We start from the raw sequence: 19121 nt of genomic DNA on the forward strand, positions 1-19121 counted from the left end.
ACTATCTTTAGTAGTATTAACAGTATAATGTGTTTAATGCTGTATGAATTATTAGTGTTTGGGTCTCGTAGAGTTAATCGATAGCAAAACTCATGCATTCTTCAGAAGTTAAGAAAATGCAATTTGTAAATACATATTTAACAGCCAAATCCCATGTTATATTTATTTCAGGTAAAGCGGATGAGCCCACACCCGCCCACTCCCAACATGACCATCCGTCTTCCTGTCCGTCGGTCGGAAATTCAACTTGTTGTATTTTTAAGATTCAATAGAGGCGGGAAAAATCTAGATTTACTATACCGAGTAAAGGTTATACCAACAGTGCCAGAGACTGAGTAGACCATCTTTGCAAAACAATATATTTTATATACACATATCAATATCGAATATACAAATCTGCTACAGCTAAGCTTCTCTAAATACTTGAATTTCTGTGAGCAAGTATTGCACAGTCAGTTTATCCCGACTGCTATGCCAGTACTATCTTAACTGAAACTCTCTCCAACAGTTTCTGCTCTCACGCCTTGCTCTCCGCCAGCTGGTTTTGGTCGGCTGATAAATAAATAGAACCGACAACGCTATGGTCCCGCTCAGAGATCGCTCAGTTGTCATTAGTTGTTGCAGTCGACTAGAAATTATCGCTGTTTCGTTTGCCGAGTGTGTTGCTACAGCTGTGGTCGTGTTGTGGTTGATATTACTGTTGCTGTTATTGTGGGCGCCGTGACGTGAATTGTGCCAAAAGTATGTCAGCTGATGCATAGTGCGATAGCATTAAGAACTGCAACTGCAAGCCAGAGCTAAAAGTGAATTGACGTCTCATTGACAGCTGACTGGCTGCATGCGCACAGCAATGCCAGCAAATCAAGCTCAGAGTCAAAGTCAGGCCCACGTAATCATCAATCGGCTACTCACTCTCGAGTCAAGCTTGGCAAGCCAAAGTCTTTAGCCAAGTAGCCAACTAGGCCTGCGCGTGCAGAACTGTTTACTGTTTTGTGCGTCGCATACGAAATAAGTCAAGGTCCCAGCCCCTGTCATAGATGCCAAGCACACACAAACTCATAGTCACACACATACCCAAGCACTTGCACACATACAATTACATTAAAAACCACATTCATATTTATGTTTGACGCGCATGCTAATTGGCACAGCGTACAGTGGGCAGGAATCGAAATTACTATACACAGTTTCCGAAATTTTCGTAAAATACAAAGTCTCTAAAAATGTGTATATGCATAAGTTTAATACGTAATTATGTTATATCATATCATACTAAACAAGTAAGAAGACTCTAGTCGAGACTGCTCGACTAGGAGATACCCTGAACCCTCCAGTCTGATATTTCAATCACTCTGCACCTTTTTTAGGCACACATACATACACACGCACGTATTGGAACGCGCTCTGCTGACTGCGCAGTAAGCAGCGACTGTTCTTGGGCTGCGCTGCAGTGCGGGCAATATCAAACGAATTTATTTGTTAAGTAATATAATTTCTAGACGTCTAATCTTAATGAAACTTTCAGAACATGATCATAATGTTCAAATGGATGTACATTCCAAAGCACAAGTCTCTACTACTTGAAATACCTTTTACAAAGGTGAGGGTGAGTGGTCGAATTTAGGGGTGGGGGGTAAATTTTAACAAAAACCGAAATTATATAAAATACACATGAATCTACATATAGAATTTGAAAGCTCTAGCTCTAAAGATGTACGCGCTATAATTAAATAACTAGCTTTCGATAAGGGTTTTAATCGATAATCGATAATATCGGGAGTAGTTATAGATTTTTAGTGATCAACTTGATATGCGCGTGATATACACGGACCTAGGAAAAAAATTCAAGTCTCTAGCTCTTATATCTTCTGAGATCGACGCGTTCATACATACGGACGGACGGACGGACAGACACAGATGACTCAGCTCGTCGCCCTGATCAAGAATATATATACTTTGTGGGGTCTGCCACGCCTCCTTCAGCCTGTTACATACTTTTAACAAAACCATTATACCCTGATTTCCCATTTTCAATGGGTTCAGGGTATAAAAACGAGGAGGCTCTAATCGACACTGGTCGACTAGGAGATGAACCACCCAAGCTGATATTCTTATTATTCCGCGCTTTGCTAACTGCGCAGTAAGCAGCGACTGCACTTGGGCTGCGCTGCAGTGTGGACAAGACTTATAAAATTTATTTGTTGAATACTTTCTTTTGTAGACATACAATCTTAATAAAGTCTCTAGTACTTGAAATATGTGGTATCCAAAATCTGTTGATTATAAAATACTAGCTGGCCCGGCAAACGTTGCATTGCTCAATCCATTATTTCTAGGTACAAAATTGTTGAAAGCTATGTTGTTCAGGTTGGGATTCACTCTGATTAATTTATTAATCGACATTTTGTTTTTTGATCAGGTGCAAGAACAAATAATGCGGATGGTTTGCCATCAAGTGACCATGAGAAAAAAACGCATTCTTTAGATTGAGGCCACAAATAGTCAAAGATTGGCCCTGTGATTTGTTGATCGTCATGGCGAAGGCAAGACGAATCGGGAATTGAATTCGTTTAAACTCAAAGGGCATATCTGTTGGGATCATCGGAATCCTAGGAATAACACCTTCCCCATCCTTAAATTTTTTTTAGAGTATCGATGCGTTAATCACATTGCTCATCAGTTTTCTTATCATCAAACGCGTTCCCCTGCACAGTTTTGGTTGGTTTAAATTTCTAAGCATGATAACTACCGAGCCAAACTTCAGTTGTAAATTGTGCGGTGGTAAACCAGGCACATCCAAGGAGTTCAGAAATTCAGTTGGATAATTAGTGGCTTCTTCTTCGTTTGTTACACAGTCGATAGATTTGAATGAATACAGAGTACCAACGATTTTATTTTGAATTATAAAATTAACGTCATCCACATCTTTATTTTTAGCCGTCAAAAGTGCTCGCTCACTTAACCATTTAGTATTTTTGTGGAAAGCAATGATATTCGGAAATACTTTGTTGTGGTACTGGTAGTGTTTGTCGGAAATCGCCAGATAATAAAATCCTTGAACCATTTCTTATTGCCGTTTCTCGGGCTGCCTCTCTTTGAGAAGCACGAATTAAGGCCCTTCTTTGCTGGGTACTAACGCGGCGTTGCCTAATTGCATTATTGGTCCGCCGGAAAAGATTAGATCTTCTAAGACGCGGCATTTTTATTAATAGTAATACTGAATATGCCCTCGCACAAAACCACATAAAACAATCGAGAAATATAAATATAAATAATTTACAAAAATTTATGTTTGAGAGAAACAAATACCTGAACTTTCGAGATATGCAGCTTCTGTATGCACGCTTATTATTTTTATCAAATGTATTTTTTTTTTTTATGAATGGTCAGGTTCGCCTGAGGCTGTGCCGTAGACTGACTGACTACAAACCGCGATTTTCAAGTATTCGTGAAATTTTTTTCAGTATTTTTAAGATCTACTATCCACGAGTATGCATACCAAATTTCAGCTCTCTAGCTCTTATATATTCTGAGATCTCGACGTTCATACGGACAGACGGATCAAGATCAAGAAAATACACTCATGATGAAAATGATAGGTACAATTCTTAAAATTAAAAAATTAAATTAAAACAAGTAAGAAAGCTCTAGTCGAGACTGCTCGACTACGAGATGTCCTGAACCCTACAAGCAACTGATATTTCAATAATAATTAGCACACCCAGACGCACTCATACAAACAAATACACGCACACACACACGCATGCAAACAAACACACGCACGCACACACAAATACAAACAAACACACGCACACATACACACTCACATATACAGGCGATTGCGCTTGGATTGCGCTGCAGTCTTGGCAATATAATGAGAACTTATTTGTTGAATAATTTAATTTCTAGACGTACGATCGTAATGAAACTGTCAGGACGTAATCATAATGTTAAAATGTATGTGTATGCCGAAGCACAAGTCTCTAGTATTTGATATACGACTTTTACAAAGATGAGGGTGAGGGGGTGGATTTAGAAGTGGGGGGTAAATTTTAACAAAAACCGAAATTGTATAAAATGAATCTTAATATACGTTTTAAATTTGGAGACTCTAGCTTGAAAGATGTAAAAGAGTTATCGTTTTTTAGTGATAAATTCGATATGAGCGTGATATATACGGACATTTAAAAAAAAAAGTTGAAGTCCCTAGCTCATGTATCTTCTGAAATCGACGCGTTCAAACATACGGACAGACGGACGGACGGACGGACAGACAGACGGACAGGGCTAAATCGACTCAGCTCGTCGCCTGATCAAGAATATATATACTTTGTGGGGTCTGCCACGCCTCCTTCTGCCTGTTACATACATTTCAACAAAACCATTATACCCTGATTTCCCATTTTCAATGGGTTTAGGGTATAATGAAATATAAATGTGGCCCACTGTGCGGGCTCTTCCATATCTGGCCTCTTCGCAGTAGCAATGAACTTTGTGAGGCGCCTCTTGCTTGTTTATATGGTTTGATTTTGTCTCTTATTGTGGCTATTGTTGTCACCTCTGTCGCCGACATCCTTTACCCTTGAACGATTCTTAATTAAACAACTGATAAGTTTAATAATCAGTAATTTCTATTAGGTCATACATGAACAAATCGCTTTGCGATTGCTAAGTCCTTTGATAAGCCTTTCTTCCATGTTATTAAAAAGTAAATCCACACATATACATGCATCTGTTTTTTTTTTATACTCATTCACTAAAGTGAATTATTTTATACTCATTCACGAAATTGAATTAGTATATTGGTTTTGTTCAATGTCCGACTATGCCAGAAATTATGTTAGTTCAAGAGCTAGAATGCTGAAATTTGGAATGTAGATCCGCGTCGACCATCCAAATTCATGGGCCATGGCGGATAAATCTACGCCTATTGGGGTTGTGTCAAAAGGGATAAAACTGTATCTCCTTGAGTTTTACACATAGAACGCTGAAATTTTGCTCGTAATCTATGTAAGTTATGCTTCTATATAGATTATGTCTATGCCCACTATGGGCGTGGCAAATCGGACATGAAGATATAGTGATTTTTCAACTTCTGCTATATTTTGGACACTATTGACGCCAGAGACCTCAAATTTTGAACATATACTCGAGCTGAACACCCAAGACCAAAAAGTTTCGACGAATATACATATGTCCGACCACAGGGGCAAACCACAAAATTTTACCAGTAACCTTCTCTATCGATAACCCAAAAATATTTATTACGCCTCTTCAAGAGCGTCGCATATCGAAAAACAGCCTGTAATTTTCACATTTTTGGAGCGTAATATTCAAATTTTGCAGTAAGTTTACCGTTAGCTCATTCTAAAAGCTGTCAAAAATACATATGTATATACATATGGCCTTAGATACACTCATTCACTCACATAACAAATCGGGCAAACCGGAGTTTTCTCTAGTATTAGAGCTATATTTATCTAGTAAATTGCTGATGGGCTGTGAATGAGTGGTAACGCCCGCCTGCAACGATATTACTTGTTCATAATAGAGTCATGTGAGTGCATGAGTGCATGAGTGTACCTAAGTCCATATGTAAATACATATGTATGTATAGAAGAATCGCTTAATGATTGCAATAGAAGCTCTACGATGCATTCTACATTTCTTCGGGTTTTATTGTAGTAGGGGCGTAGCAAATCGACAAAAACAGAATCTTCTACAGTATTACAGCAAAACTTAGCTACTAAATTTCTGATGGGGTGTGAATGAGTATTCAGCAGTCGGTAAAGTCCGACTGCAACGTTCTTACTTGTTTTCAATTTGAATACATTAGGGCTATATTAATACTAAAAAACTTATATTATTGTTAGATATAAGTTTGCTTAACTGTAGTGCTTATAGATTTTAACACTCGAAACTCACACATTCTTAGCGACAGGTCTATTTTTATTAGCTTCTTACTTGCTTTTGGAAACCCCACCTAGAAATCAGTGGGTCTCTCATCGACAGTATCTAGAGCTTGTTAGTTAATCTTAATGTTCATAGCGAGTTCCCTACATATCTGTAATGTTTGGCAATAAACTATATCAGGGCAGCCCAGTCCGATAAAAGCCGGGCTAGACACATGAGTGCATATATGCGATAGTGAGTAAGAGAGGGGAAGGGTGAGAAGGCGAACAAGAGGGAGAGAGTTAGTGTGCTTGAGAAACACAGGTTGCTCACTCAGTATCAGTCGAGCGTTGCAAAGAGGAGTACGACTCTCGTGACGATATCGAGTTAGATTTTGAAAAACTGCCAGTTAATATATTTACATATTATTTAATAATGAAATATATCTTTGACAAGTGAGCGAGTGTGAAACGCATCGTGATCCTAAGGAGGAGGGAAAGGCAATGGAGATATTGCTCGAACTTAATTTAAAACAGAAGCTGGCCACACGATTGGGCATTCTGCTGGCAGGATTAATCGTCTTTGGGCTCTTCTGCAGCGACAGCGCGTTGGCTAGCCTAACGCTGGGCGCCCTCTTGGCCCTAATGCTGCGCAATCCCACTAATATTTTTGCTTTCGTAATGACCTGTCACAGGGATATCATGTGAGTAAATGTAGATCCCTAAATTTCTTGCGAAACGTGTATCAAATTGTGATTGTGACCCAGTGAAAGCTTTTACACGGCAGTTAGATAGTGTGGAACTGCTGCGTGGATTAGATTAGAACACTATATATGATATAAACATCTATACACATACACATATATTTAATAAATCGATATGAATGTAGACTTGACTTAAATATATATATATATATATTAATCAAGTTTATAAAAACCGAATAATTTCAGTTTTTATAAATTTGATTAATGAACTATTTATAGATATATATATGTATGCATGCATGTATACATCGTTCGCTGTGCCGCAGTTTCACTGTTTGCGTTCCAAGCCATAGTGTTTAAAGTTGGTATTCGATATTTTATTAAATTATTCTCTGAGAAAAGAATAAGGAAGGAAAAAGAATAAATCTCTAATACAATATTTTGATTTAGAATACCTAATTGGCTTTCCTTGACTTTTCAGCGCATTTCAACGCTTTGTTGCCCTTAACTTTTACCTGCTACGCAAGGATCGCAAGGGATGTACCGTGGCACATTGCTTCCAGGAGCAGGCATTCAAGCATCCGGAAAAGATATGCTTTCTGATGGGCGATCGTCAGCTGAGCTTCGCGCAGGCTTTGCGACTTAGTGAGCAGGTGGCGGGCTACTTCCAGCAGCGCGGCCTGCAGCGCGGCGACTGCGTAGCGTTGCTGATGGAGACCCGCGTGGAATACCCGTGCATCTGGCTGGGTCTCAGCCAGCTGGGCGTCGTCACGGCGCTGATCAACTCGAATCTGCGCGGCGACTCTCTGCTGCACTGCATCCGCGTTTCCAAGGCCTGCGCCCTCATCGTGGGCTGCGAGCTAAGTGACGTCCTGCAGTCGCTGCCCATCTTGGAGCTGTCCATCTATCAGTACTCGGATGTGGACCTGCCTGCCCTACTGCCAGGCGCAACTGACCTGAGAGGCGCCCTGACCGCACAGGAGCCGCTGCCTCTGAGTCGTAGCCCGCAGTGCAACGCCCGGGATAAGCTGCTCTACGTCTACACGTCCGGCACCACGGGCCTACCCAAGGCGGCGGTCATTACAAACCTGAGGTTTCTGTTAATGTCGGCGGGCGCATTTTATATGCTTCGGATGAATTCCGACGACGTGATATACAATCCTCTACCACTCTACCACACTGCCGGCGGAATCGTGGGCGTCGGTAATGCCCTGCTTAATGGCTGCACCGTGGTGCTGCGCAAGAAGTTCTCCGCCTCAAATTTCTGGAGCGACTGCAGCCAGTACAACTGCACAGTCGCCCAGTACATTGGCGAGCTCTGCCGCTACCTCCTCGCAACGCCCTACAAGCACGCCCCGCAGGAACCGCTGCACCAGCTGCGCCTCATGTACGGAAACGGGCTGCGGCCACAGATCTGGGCGCAGTTCGTCACTCGCTTCGGCATCCCCCACATCGGCGAGATCTACGGCGCCACCGAGGGCAACTCCAACTTGATCAACATCACTAACCGCATTGGTGCCATCGGCTTTGTCCCCGTCTTCGGGCGCAGCCTCTATCCAGTGCAAATACTCCGCTGCGACGAGCTCACGGGCGAGCCGCTGCGAAACGCCAAAGGCCACTGCATGCGCTGTACCCCCGGCGAGGTTGGTCTGCTGGTGGGCCAGGTTAACGCGCGGCGGGCGATAAGCGCCTTCCACGGCTACGCGGACAAGACGGCCTCCGAGCAGAAGTTATTGCGCGGAGTCTTCAAACCGGGCGATTGCTACTTCAACTCGGGCGACATGGTCGTCTGCGACATACTGGGCTATTTTTACTTCAAGGATCGCACCGGCGATACCTTTCGCTGGCGGGGCGAAAACGTGGCCACCCAAGAGGTGGAGGCTATCATCACCAACTGCATCGGGCTCAGCGACTGCGTGGTCTACGGCGTGCAGGTAAGGAAGAGAAGCAACCTAAAATTGGGTGGCCAAATGCCATCTATAAATAAGACGAATAAACACTCTGAGAGAAGTATGGCCAAAAGACTTCTTAAGAGCTACTAATTTAGCCAAATAGAAGGCATTTTGACTTCAGATTAATTAAATAAGTTTCATCAATTCAAATTCTAACCCGATTTCCTATTGCAGATACCGCATGTGGAGGGCAAGGCCGGCATGGCGGCGATTGTGGATCCGTTGAGAAAAGTCGACATGGAATACCTTTCCATTGGAATTCGAGGAAGCTTGCCGCCCTATGCGCGGCCGCTATTCATTCGGCTCCTGGACGAAATACCCCGCACGGCCACCTTCAAGCTCAAGAAGCGGGAGCTCGCACTGGAGGGCTACAACCCGGAGCTAATTAGGGACCCCATCTACTTTCTTAATCGCGATGGGATCTACCGGCAGCTCAATAGGGAGCAGTATGCGTTGCTGCAGTCCGGCACTGCAGGGCTCTGAGGGGCTCCAGAAGGAGACGGAGCGCCGACTCGCTCACTTAGCCTTAAGCTTGTTCTAGCTCGCACGCACACCCACTCATATCTGTACAGGCAAACAGTTACTCGAAAATGTATTTTAACATTTAAGGAAACGACTGATGAAACCTTAGCCATAGCCGAGCGCGTTTCATTCCCATAACTTGGCCATAAAAATGGCAACTGAGCCGATAATGGCTGCCAATAATTTCCGCTGGCTGCAACTTGGTGGGGCGTCCGGTGCCGTGGTGGGGCGCCAGCGACTAAGAGCCGCAGCACACAAGACAGCGCCAGCGCCACCGCCAGCGCCGGCCAAGATATATCGAAAGTGTTAAATCCCCAAGATTAAGTTCTTGTTCATTGGCAGCTGCTGTGGCTCTTATGGTTGTTGCTGCTGTTGCTGCTGTTGCTGCTACAGTTGCAACATTAACGCCATTTCCGGTCGCTATCGCCAGCTGCGACGCAACAACGGCGAGTCCAAAGCCAGCAACGTTTGCCGTCCTCTAAGATAAACGATGTGCGAAATCCATACAAACAACAACAGCAAACCAGCTGCATTCGAAGTTTCTATTGGTATTGTTGCTGCTGTTGCTGTTGCTGATGCTAGTTGAAGTTGCAACCGCAGGCAGCGCTGCCAAAGTTGCAGCCGCAAACATCGCTGCCGCCAATATCGATGGCGAAAAAGTTGTGGCAGGCAATCATAAAAAACGAAGAAATTCCAACCAAAGCCGCCGTACTTCTATGAAATTGGTTGCCAGTCAGGGGCTGCCAAGAGGGCTACCCGGGGGGAAGGGGGGGGGGGATGTGGGGGTGTTCGTGCCAGTGATGGCAGAGCTTAAGTTCGGCATCCTCGTAAAATATCATGGCCTTGCGCATCATTTTTAGTGTTGTTAAACCTAAAGAGAGAAGCATCTCGCTACGGTTGCCGCCAAAGAGACCTGCGACGATCATGATTAACTTTTATCAGAGCTATTCCAATAAGATAAGGATAGGTATTACCAGCGCCTTCTGCGATGATACATGTGTCAAAACAATGCATTAACACAGTACAAGAATTCCTGGGCCAATTTAAGTAAATATCGATTTATAGATTACTTAAATTTGTACACTCACACTCATCGTCCTATGATAGGGTGACAGTATATATGTTTATATTTAAGAGTCGGAATATTAAGTCGTCTCTTTCGCCGTCTCTAAATTTACTTGTTTGAATTCACATTTCATGAAGCATCAGCCTATGTACTCTAATTGTGACGCTTACCGACTATCAATTACCCTATCAACAATCTGCGAATGTGCAACGCACAACAAACTTATTTTCGCCAATGAGAGCGTCAAGAAGGCGCATAAAGTTGTATTGGCAGGCAGGGCGCTCTCAGCGAAGGGGTGAAGGGGGAAAGCTGTAGCCGCCGGTGCAGCTGCAAATGCCACAAAAGGCACAGTTTTGTCACCGACGTGGCATAGCATGAGCACCAACACCGACACAAACACAAACACGAACACCAACTACAGCATCAGCATCAGCATCAACAACAGCAACAGTAAGAGTCCTCGCCCCCGCCCTGGCCCCATGCCATGGACCATGGTGCGTACTTCCTCAGCTGGCTGCATCGTCGCCGTCATAAACAAAATGGCAGTTGCTGCTGGCTGGCTGCATGCATACCTAATATCAATAAAAACAACAACAGCTGTTATTGATGCTTTTGTTGTTGTTGTTGCTGTTCTTGCTACAGCGTCGCGTTCTTCGCGCTTTTAAGGAGAAAAATTAAAAAATCTCCAATAATTTTTCGAAATGTTCGACGACTCTACCACCAACGCCTGCTTCGCGCACCGCTCCTCCCCCTCCCAACCTACCATTTCCCTCTATTCAGCTTTCTTGCTCGTTCATTTTTTTTCTCCATTTCTCGACATTTTTTTGCTCGTTTCGGGCGTCGGGTGGGTGGGTGGTGCCACAGCTGCCATTGGAATTTCAAAGCTATTAAAAGCTACGAGCCAAGCAACGACCAAACGGGAAATTGTACTTGTTGCGAGCCAACAATCCAAGGGGTATATGGACTATTATACTCGCATTGCTTCTGCAACGCACTTGACAACGAGTTCTGTTTACTCCTGCAGTCCTTTACATTTATCAAGTATTTCGTGCACTTTTAAGATATTTCATATTTTTCGTACTAGGAGATACCCTGATCCCTCTGTTTTCTCAAAAAAATTTAGAATTAAAATTTTTAATAACATGTTTGTTTTGTTAAAACTTACCCCCACCCTTATTTCCACCCCTACACCCTCACATTTGTAAGAGGCGTATTTCAAATACTAGAGAACTGTGATTTGGCAACTAAATGCATTAAAATAATATAATCACAATCTGAAAGTTTCATGAGTATAGTCCATCCTCAAGAAAAGTTATTAATCAATTAAGTTCCCTTAGCAAGCCCACACTAAGCCAATGCATGTTTATGCGTACGTACGTATGTGTGTGTACGTGTATGTATGCATGAGAGAATAGTTATTGAAATATCAGTTACTCGAAATATCAGTTACTAGGCGATCTCGTAGTCGAGCAGTCTCAGAAATTAAATTATTCAACATATAAGTTCTCATAATATTGCCCTCACTGGAGCAAAACCCAAGCGCAATCGCCTGTATAAGTGCGTGTGTGTGTGTGTTCTTGTTTTTGTTTGTATGCGTGTGTGCATGTTTTCTGGGAATCTCCTAGTCGAGCAGTCTCGGCTAAAGCTTTCTTACTTGTTTTTAATTAATTTTTATGAAGTATAAGTAGTTATCAATTATTTATCCTGAGCTCACCCTTTAAATGCTGCACGACGTGCATGTTAGTGTTCTTGACAATATATCTTAATATGAATCGGGAATTTTGTTTGCCCAATCATCGAATATTATTTGCGATTTATTGATATACTTGTGTGCTCAGTGTCCTCGTAGTAACTTGCTTCGGCAATAATAGGTGTTGACGGATAATCATACAATAGAACGCGTTTATTTTTTTACAGTTGCATATAACATATAATGTTGATATTTTTGAAAACTTAATATATCATCGATACGATATTTAAAAAATTTTGACACTCGTAACGCAAATCGAAATAAACAATAAATAATTACAGTTCTATAGTCATTCAGCTTGAAAAGAAATTTCGAGTAATCTGATGAACTTACTTACGGGAGCTGAGCAAGCAGATTCTGTTACTCTTAATAAATTTCAATACAAAGAGTATCCCACATTCGATTTGTTGCCTGGTTCGGTTGCTTATATGCATTTGGGCTTAAAGATTTTGCTTGTTTTTGTTTTTATATGGCGCCCAGTCTCCCAGCCGACGCCCTTTTCCCTTTGTCCTTTTCGCTGCCGATGCTGCTGCTGCTGCTGCTGCTGCTGTTATTGTTGTTGTTACTGCTGGAATCTGCTGCTCGGTCGCTTTGTCGGTTCGTGCTAATTACATTGCACCTGTGCGTGACGTTTGATGTTGCCCTGTCAGAGCTTCGACTGCTGAATGTCGGCCTCCTCTCTGCTGTTTGCTGTTGGTTTGCTTAGTTGTGGGCTTTCGCTTCAATTGCAGGTGCAGCCGCAGAGCTGAGCAGAACTGTGTTGCAGCAGTAGTTGCCCAGTAAAAATTAATTAAAAGCCAACGTGCGGCATTGCAATTAAATTCGATTTGACTCAGGCTTCGAAGTTGACGCTGACTGCGATTCGAGCTCAGCTGGGCGGCTGTTGTTGACATCATTTAATACAACAATACAGCAAAATTATATTCCGCACACACACACTCACAAACACGAACACATGCACACACAAACCCACATGCACAGACATCTGAAAGTTCGTACAATGCAACTGCCTCAGCCTGTGGCCTTTAGTTGCTTTTGTAATCAAAGTATATTGGTTTTGCTAAATACCCTAAATTTTAATATATATATTTTATTCATCAGGTTAACGAGATGATTTGTCGACGTAACCAGTAGATATGTACGTGCGTCCCTGTATTCCATGCTAAGATAGAGGTTGTTAAAACAAAAGTATGTATAGCTACGTCTCTTTTACTCTTGGCCATAAAAAACTCCGTTATTGATATTCTCGTACATGTTTGTCCCATTTCCATATTAACAGTTGTTCAATAAAAGTTGAATTGATTAATTCTTAATTAGGTCATAGCTTTACATTAATTTTTCCAATCCGGCATCTTCAAGAATATGCAGTATTTGAAAAAATCCAGATCGGACGAAACATAGGGTAACTGTTAGTCGGGTATTACTGATTGAGGCTTCCCTTATTGTTTTGTTGGCTTTTTGTTTTTATTGTGAGCTTTCGCTTACGCTGGCAGCTGTTGGCTGATCTGCCTATTTGCTCCCGATGTGTGTACATATGTATGTGTGCGTGCGAGTGTATTTGAAATGTCTGACTGGCTGCTGCTGTTGGCATGCCGTTGCCTGTGTGTATGTGCGCGATTCTGTTTGTTTGTGTGTGTGTGTGTGAAGCTTACCCTGTTTGTTTGTTTGGCTCTGGTTCATTCGTTTTCGTTGGCCCGTTGATTCGTGGCACCTTTTGGATTTGACAGTTTTGTAATTAACTGCAGTCAGAATATGCGCTTGCGTCGACGCTAGCAGACCGGCAGCGGCGCCAGCAACTGTGAGCTAAATATGTTGCATACTTTCAGGCTATACAATCGAAATTGCCAATAAGCAAACGACTCGTTTGGCATTTTGGTGCGCTATTAGTTTTTTGTTTAAAACTTCCCTTCGCTTGCTCAATTGGTAGAGGCAGCTGCAGCTGATGTCTTATATATGTGTATACATATTTGTTATATGAATCAACAGCTGGCACAATAACCGAGCCAATTTCGATGAAAGGAGCTAATAGTGAATTTTGTAATCAGTATTAATTAATTCTGCCATTGATAACCATTCGAGTTTGAAGAAATGTGTTGTTATACCCTGAACGCATTGAAAATGGGAAATCAGGGTATAATGGTTTTGTTAAAAGTATTTAACGCGCAGAAGGAGGCGTGGCAGACCCCACAAAGTATATATATTCTTGATCAGGGCGACGAACTGAGTCGATTTGGCCCTGTCCGTATGTATGAACGCGTCGATCTCAGAAGATATAAGAGCTAGAGACTTGAAATTTTTTTCCTAGGTCCGTGTATATCACGCGCATGTCAAGTTTATAACTTAAAATCGATAACTGCTCTCGATATTTTATTATCGATTAAAGATCTTATCGAAAGCTGGTTATTTTATTATATCTTCTACACCTTTAGAGCTAGAGCTTTTAAAGTTAAAGTTTACCCCCCACCCCTACACTGCCTACACTGCAGCGCAGCCCAAGGGCAGTCGCTGCTTACTGCATAATTCGTGCGTGTGTATGTATGTATGCCTAAAAGAAGAAGAATTTCAGATTGAACGGTTCAGGGTATCTCCTAGTTGTACACTTCCATAGAGAGTAGCTAGCATCAACTGTATAGTCCATAGAAACGAGTGTCTGTTCGAAGAAATAACTTCTAATTTCCCTTATGAGGTTATGTAGCTCTCTTGCAGCTCGATTCCACAGAAGTCGGTCCCAAGGATCTTGAGATCAAATCGCTCTTCTTCGGAGGCACCTCTTTCTTCTAATCAATTCTCTAGCCTCTCTTGTGAGAACAATGCCATAACTTCTCGGGCGTATTCCAGGAGCAGATGGGGTTGAGGCAGAGGCAGCTATATATATGTTTTCGGTTAGAGAATCAACAGCCCTCTCAATGTCTTCTCCAGAGTCCATCAGATCGATGGCAGATTCAAGACGTTGTCTGAACTCCGTGATGTTAGTGCGGTTGTTGATCAACCGTGGGCTTGGCCTGATGTTGGAGCCATTCACTTGCAAGTTTACAACGAGGGCTATGTGGTCAGAATCCAAGTTGCTTGTGACTCCGGTATCCCATGATATAAGGCAAAATCGATGCAGCTAGGTGTGTGACTCGACACATATGGATATCTGGTTGGTGATCCCGTACCGAGAATGCAAGCTCCTCTTGCTGAAATAGCTTCAGCTAACTCTCGGCCCCTGGGTGAGTCATACGTGTCTCCCCACAGCCAGTGTCGCGCATTCCAATCTCCACCAACCAGGTATCTTTGGCCGCAGGAGGCAAGTATGTGATTGAAGTTTCTTTCTTCAAGTGTATTTCTTGGCGGACAGTAAATTGCGCTGAATTCCATATCTCCCAGACCTGTGGCAACTTTTATTGACATTTGTATGGATTGCGTTTCCAGTGTTCTTTGTGGAAAATGGCGAAGAGAACTCCTGACATATATCTCTGCTCCTCCAACGCCATGATTGTGATTAGAGAGTTTGTATGCTGGATAGAAAGTATATCCATAGATATTTATTATTTCCCCTCGGTTTAGTCTTATCTAGCTTAGCAGCAGAATGTCCACGTTGTTGTTGTGCGCAAAGAGTTCAATTTCTCTGCCTTTACTAGCAATGCCATTGGCATTCCAAATAAGGATGCTGAGTGAGTTCAGTATGAGGTTGAGGCGTTATTGTGAAGCTGGTGATTCCATGTATTTCCAGTCCATTGTCTTATCAAGTTGGCCATGTCGTGAACTATGCTTTCAAGTCGTTCTAATCGTTGCCTGTTTTGCTTATTTTGTTGTTGTTGTTCTTGGAGCCATAAGTGGAATTGCTGCTGCTGCTGTAATTGCAACTGTTGTTGCCATTTCAGAAATTGCTGTTGCTGTTGGTCTAGTAATGACTGGATGTCAACTGGATGGTGCTGTTGGTAACTATTACCTTTTGGAGCATATGAATTGATTTGTTTTTGTGGCTCTTGAAATAGACGGTGGGGAGGTGCATTGCCGCCACGGACTATTGCAGCATAGGATTTACCTCCAGGATCGACTCTATTGTTGAAGGTTTGTTGAGTTTGCTGCCGTTGTCTCTGTTGTACTTGGGGCTGCTGCATTTTGCCTGTTTTTGATTCTTACTAGTCTGTCTAGGCAGTAGTGTCTCAGAGTGTTGCCTTACCAGAGAGCCTGTTGCTCGTCGACTAAACTCTTAATACCACTGGCAGCCTTTTCTAGCTTGCCATATGGCTACCTCCACAGTGAATACAAGTGGGCTGTTCTTCTAAGGAACGTGCGCATAGCTTTGTGCCCCACATCGGGCACAGTTGGGATGACGGCGGCAGTATTTGGCTGTATGGCCGTAATCCTGACATCTTATGCATTGGGTGATTTCGGATGTCTTGCGCATCCTCTCCACCCTAACCTTCTGTCTACACAGTGTCTTAATGTTGTATATTTCATTAATTTTTGGGCATGGTCTTATATTAATGAAGAATATGTTGAGTTTTTCGTCGCTGGAAGCCCTAGCTCTTAAGTTATGCACCTGCAGAGCAGCAAATCCATATTTTTTTAAATCGTCAATAATTTCGTTGTTTAACATGCTGTGGTGTAGCTCCTTAACAACTATCCTGCAGGATTTATCTTCCTTTAGTTGATAAGTGTGAAACTCAAGCCCAATAGCATCAAAATAGTTTACAATGGCTCATATGTATCACTGTCTTTGGGAAATATTCGAGCTGTTTCACCTTTATTGACTTTGATAGACACGTTATCTGGGCTAGTTACCTCTTTGATGAGTTCAAAGAGATCATTAAGGTCGGTAATACAAATCACTATTTGCGGTGGCTTTGGGGAACTAAGCTTGTTAGCATTAGAAGTATTATGCTGTGGGCTATTGTCCGTGTCGTTAGGGCTCATATTGAGAGTGTTCTGGGGAGCAGCATCAGAAGAGCTATTATTTCCTTCATTGGAAAATGTAAAAGTTTCGTCATCGTGGATTTCATTGGCTGCATCAATGTCCATGTATAGTAAGGCAAATCTATTTCTAGAGTTTATTGTGCTGGTTGTTATTGGAGTCGAGTCTAGCTTTAAGTTTTTGTTCGACCTCTGAAGGCTATGGTAAGGAGACGAAGAAGTCTTCCTTTTATTATTATTATTATTATTTATTTATTAGATAATATATAAAAAATATAAATCTAAAAATTATTAAACGTGCTAGCTACGAGGGCCATCGACGTGAATGTTGGAAGTTAAATTGGATGAAAAATATTACAAAGATTTATAAACTTAACAATTAAATTAATATTTACAGCTGTAGGTTCGCTAAGTAGTGTGGTAGGAGGTGTGTTGCCGAAGAGTCTTATCCTCTCCCGTTGGTAGGTTGGGCATTGGTCAAGTATATGGTCTACCGTTTTACGTGTGTTGCTGTTGTTGTTACAGCTGCAAAGAGGAGGCGCAGAGCCCGTAAGTAGGTGACCGTGTGAAAATTGTGTGTGTCCAATACGCAGACGAACAAAAGTTGACCACTCCTGTTTTCGGGTATTGGGGGGATATTTGCTGCTAAGTCCAGTAGCGTTGTACGTTTTGTAGCGATGGTGGAAGTTATTCCAGTCGCATGAAGTTATGTTGGCGTGCCGAATAAGTTGTAAGCGGATGTCAGTCTCAGCTAATGGAATATGCATGATGGTTGGATATTGTGCAACTAAATTAGCTGCTGTATCCGCGTTTTCATTGCCAGGGATTCCTTGGTGACTGGGTACCCAAATAAGCACAACATTGTTTGCGATGCATAAGCTGCGGATGTCACTGATAATATCGTTATAGCAGTTGAGATTTTGTACTGCAGTTAGTGTGGACAAGCTGTCTGTGCAGATAATAAATTTGCCTTTGTTTTTCTGAGCGAAATGACAAGCTTTTAAAACAGCAAAAGCCTCTGCCGTGAAGATGGAGTAGTAATTTGGAAGTAGGCCGTGGGCTATGGTAACATTTTGATTACAGACCACTGCAAAGGATGTGTAGTCTCCAGATTTCGAAGCGTCTGAGAACAGCCAGGTCCGGTTTCGGTATTTATCTCTTTCCTGTCGATAAAGTTGCTTGAAAGTATCGCTGCTGGTGTTCTTCTTTTTATGAGCGTGGATGACGAGATTGATATTAACATCTTCCAGTAGCCAAGGGGGCTTGCATGGTGGTTTCTTGGGATGACATGGTATGAGGATATTTGACTTGCGTAGGATAGCTGCACATCTTCTTATAGTGGACATTGTTTTGTAATTTTTTTTGGCTGCAATAGCGCCATTGAAGCATTTTAGTAGTAGAAAATTTGGCGTGGTGCAGAGTTTGGCTAAGAGTTTTGTTGTAGATACCACCAACCTATCTTTGATAGAGGGCAGTCCAGCTTCCGCAAGGATACATTTGATCGGTGAGGTTGGATACGCATTAATGCTACGCCGGACGGCTGTGTGGTATGGAGGCATAATTTTTTTGAGGGTGGAGTCGGAGCAACAACCGTAGATTGGCAGACCATAATCCAATTTGGAGAGGATAAGAGCTTTTGTTATGTATGTTAGCGTGTTTATATGAATATTTGAAAATTTTGAACTTAAAAATTTAATAATATTTATTCTAGATTCTAAGTTTGATCTTAATTCTAGGCAGTGTTGTACAAAATTAAAGTTCTTATCAAATACAATTCCAAGTATTTTTAGGCTATTAACTAACTCTATATTATTATTATTAAAGGATATTTGTCCAATGGAACAATTACGCTTTCTGCAAATATGCAGTAATTTGCATTTTTTTATTGAGAGGGTGGCACCCGATAAGTCTCCCCACGTTTTAATATCATTAAGGACTCGACTAAGAGCGTTATTTGCGGCAACAGTGTCTTTTATCTTCGTATAAATGATAGCATCATCTGCATATGCTGTGAGTTTTATATTTTTGTGATTACGAACAATCGAGTTTAATTTTTCAAAGGCGATTATGAATAAAGATACCGAGAGTGGGGAGCCTTGTGGGATGCCGTTGTATAAGCAGTAGGTATTTGATAACTTATTATTAACTCGAACTCTAAAGGAGCGTTGAGCCATAAAGGCCTTTACTATATTAAAGACCCTTGGACCAACTTTCCATAGGTCAAGTTGATTAAGAACAGCATGTATACCAACGCGATCGAATGCCTTTTCGAAATCAGTTCCCAAAATGGAGACATGATTTTTTTCTGAAAGGGCATCCGACACGAAATGATGG

At 42.1% G+C, this 19121-nt stretch overlaps 1 protein-coding gene and 1 long non-coding RNA gene across 3 annotated transcripts in view; one reads left to right on the top strand and one right to left on the bottom strand.

Annotated features, from left to right (window-relative positions):
* Positions 1 to 2001, bottom strand: part of LOC149091259 (uncharacterized) — a 130540-nt gene extending 128539 nt beyond the window's left edge. Inside the window, exon 1 of the long non-coding RNA XR_016196946.1 lies at positions 1390 to 2001. This is a non-coding gene — a long non-coding RNA (uncharacterized LOC149091259). The remainder of the gene's footprint in view (positions 1 to 1389) is intronic.
* Positions 594 to 9181, top strand: Fatp3 (Fatty acid transport protein 3). Of its 2 annotated transcripts, XM_089261094.1 has the most exons (4): positions 594 to 741; positions 6349 to 6595; positions 7077 to 8529; positions 8722 to 9181. In XM_089261094.1, coding segments are annotated over exons 1-4 (2010 nt in total). In that variant the 5' UTR covers positions 594 to 740; the 3' UTR covers positions 9031 to 9181. The 2 variants fall into 2 exon arrangements, with proteins under 2 accessions (XP_089117220.1, XP_089117221.1); XM_089261095.1 differs by lacking the exon at positions 6349 to 6595.
* The last annotated feature ends 9940 nt before the right edge of the window (positions 9182 to 19121 follow it).

The sequence above is a fragment of the Drosophila navojoa genome, chromosome 5, assembly GCF_054131105.1.
Source record: "Drosophila navojoa isolate 15081-1374.11 chromosome 5, UAZ_NAV_1.0, whole genome shotgun sequence".
NCBI lineage: Eukaryota > Metazoa > Arthropoda > Insecta > Diptera > Drosophilidae > Drosophila > Drosophila navojoa.

Excerpts from the sequence above, each read along its gene's own strand:
- Fatp3 (XM_089261094.1), top strand. Across the intron at positions 6,596-7,076 it reads ACCTGTCACAGGGATATCAT|CGCATTTCAACGCTTTGTTG; the intron begins GTGAGTAAATGT and ends TTGACTTTTCAG. Across the intron at positions 8,530-8,721 it reads GCGTGGTCTACGGCGTGCAG|ATACCGCATGTGGAGGGCAA; the intron begins GTAAGGAAGAGA and ends TTCCTATTGCAG.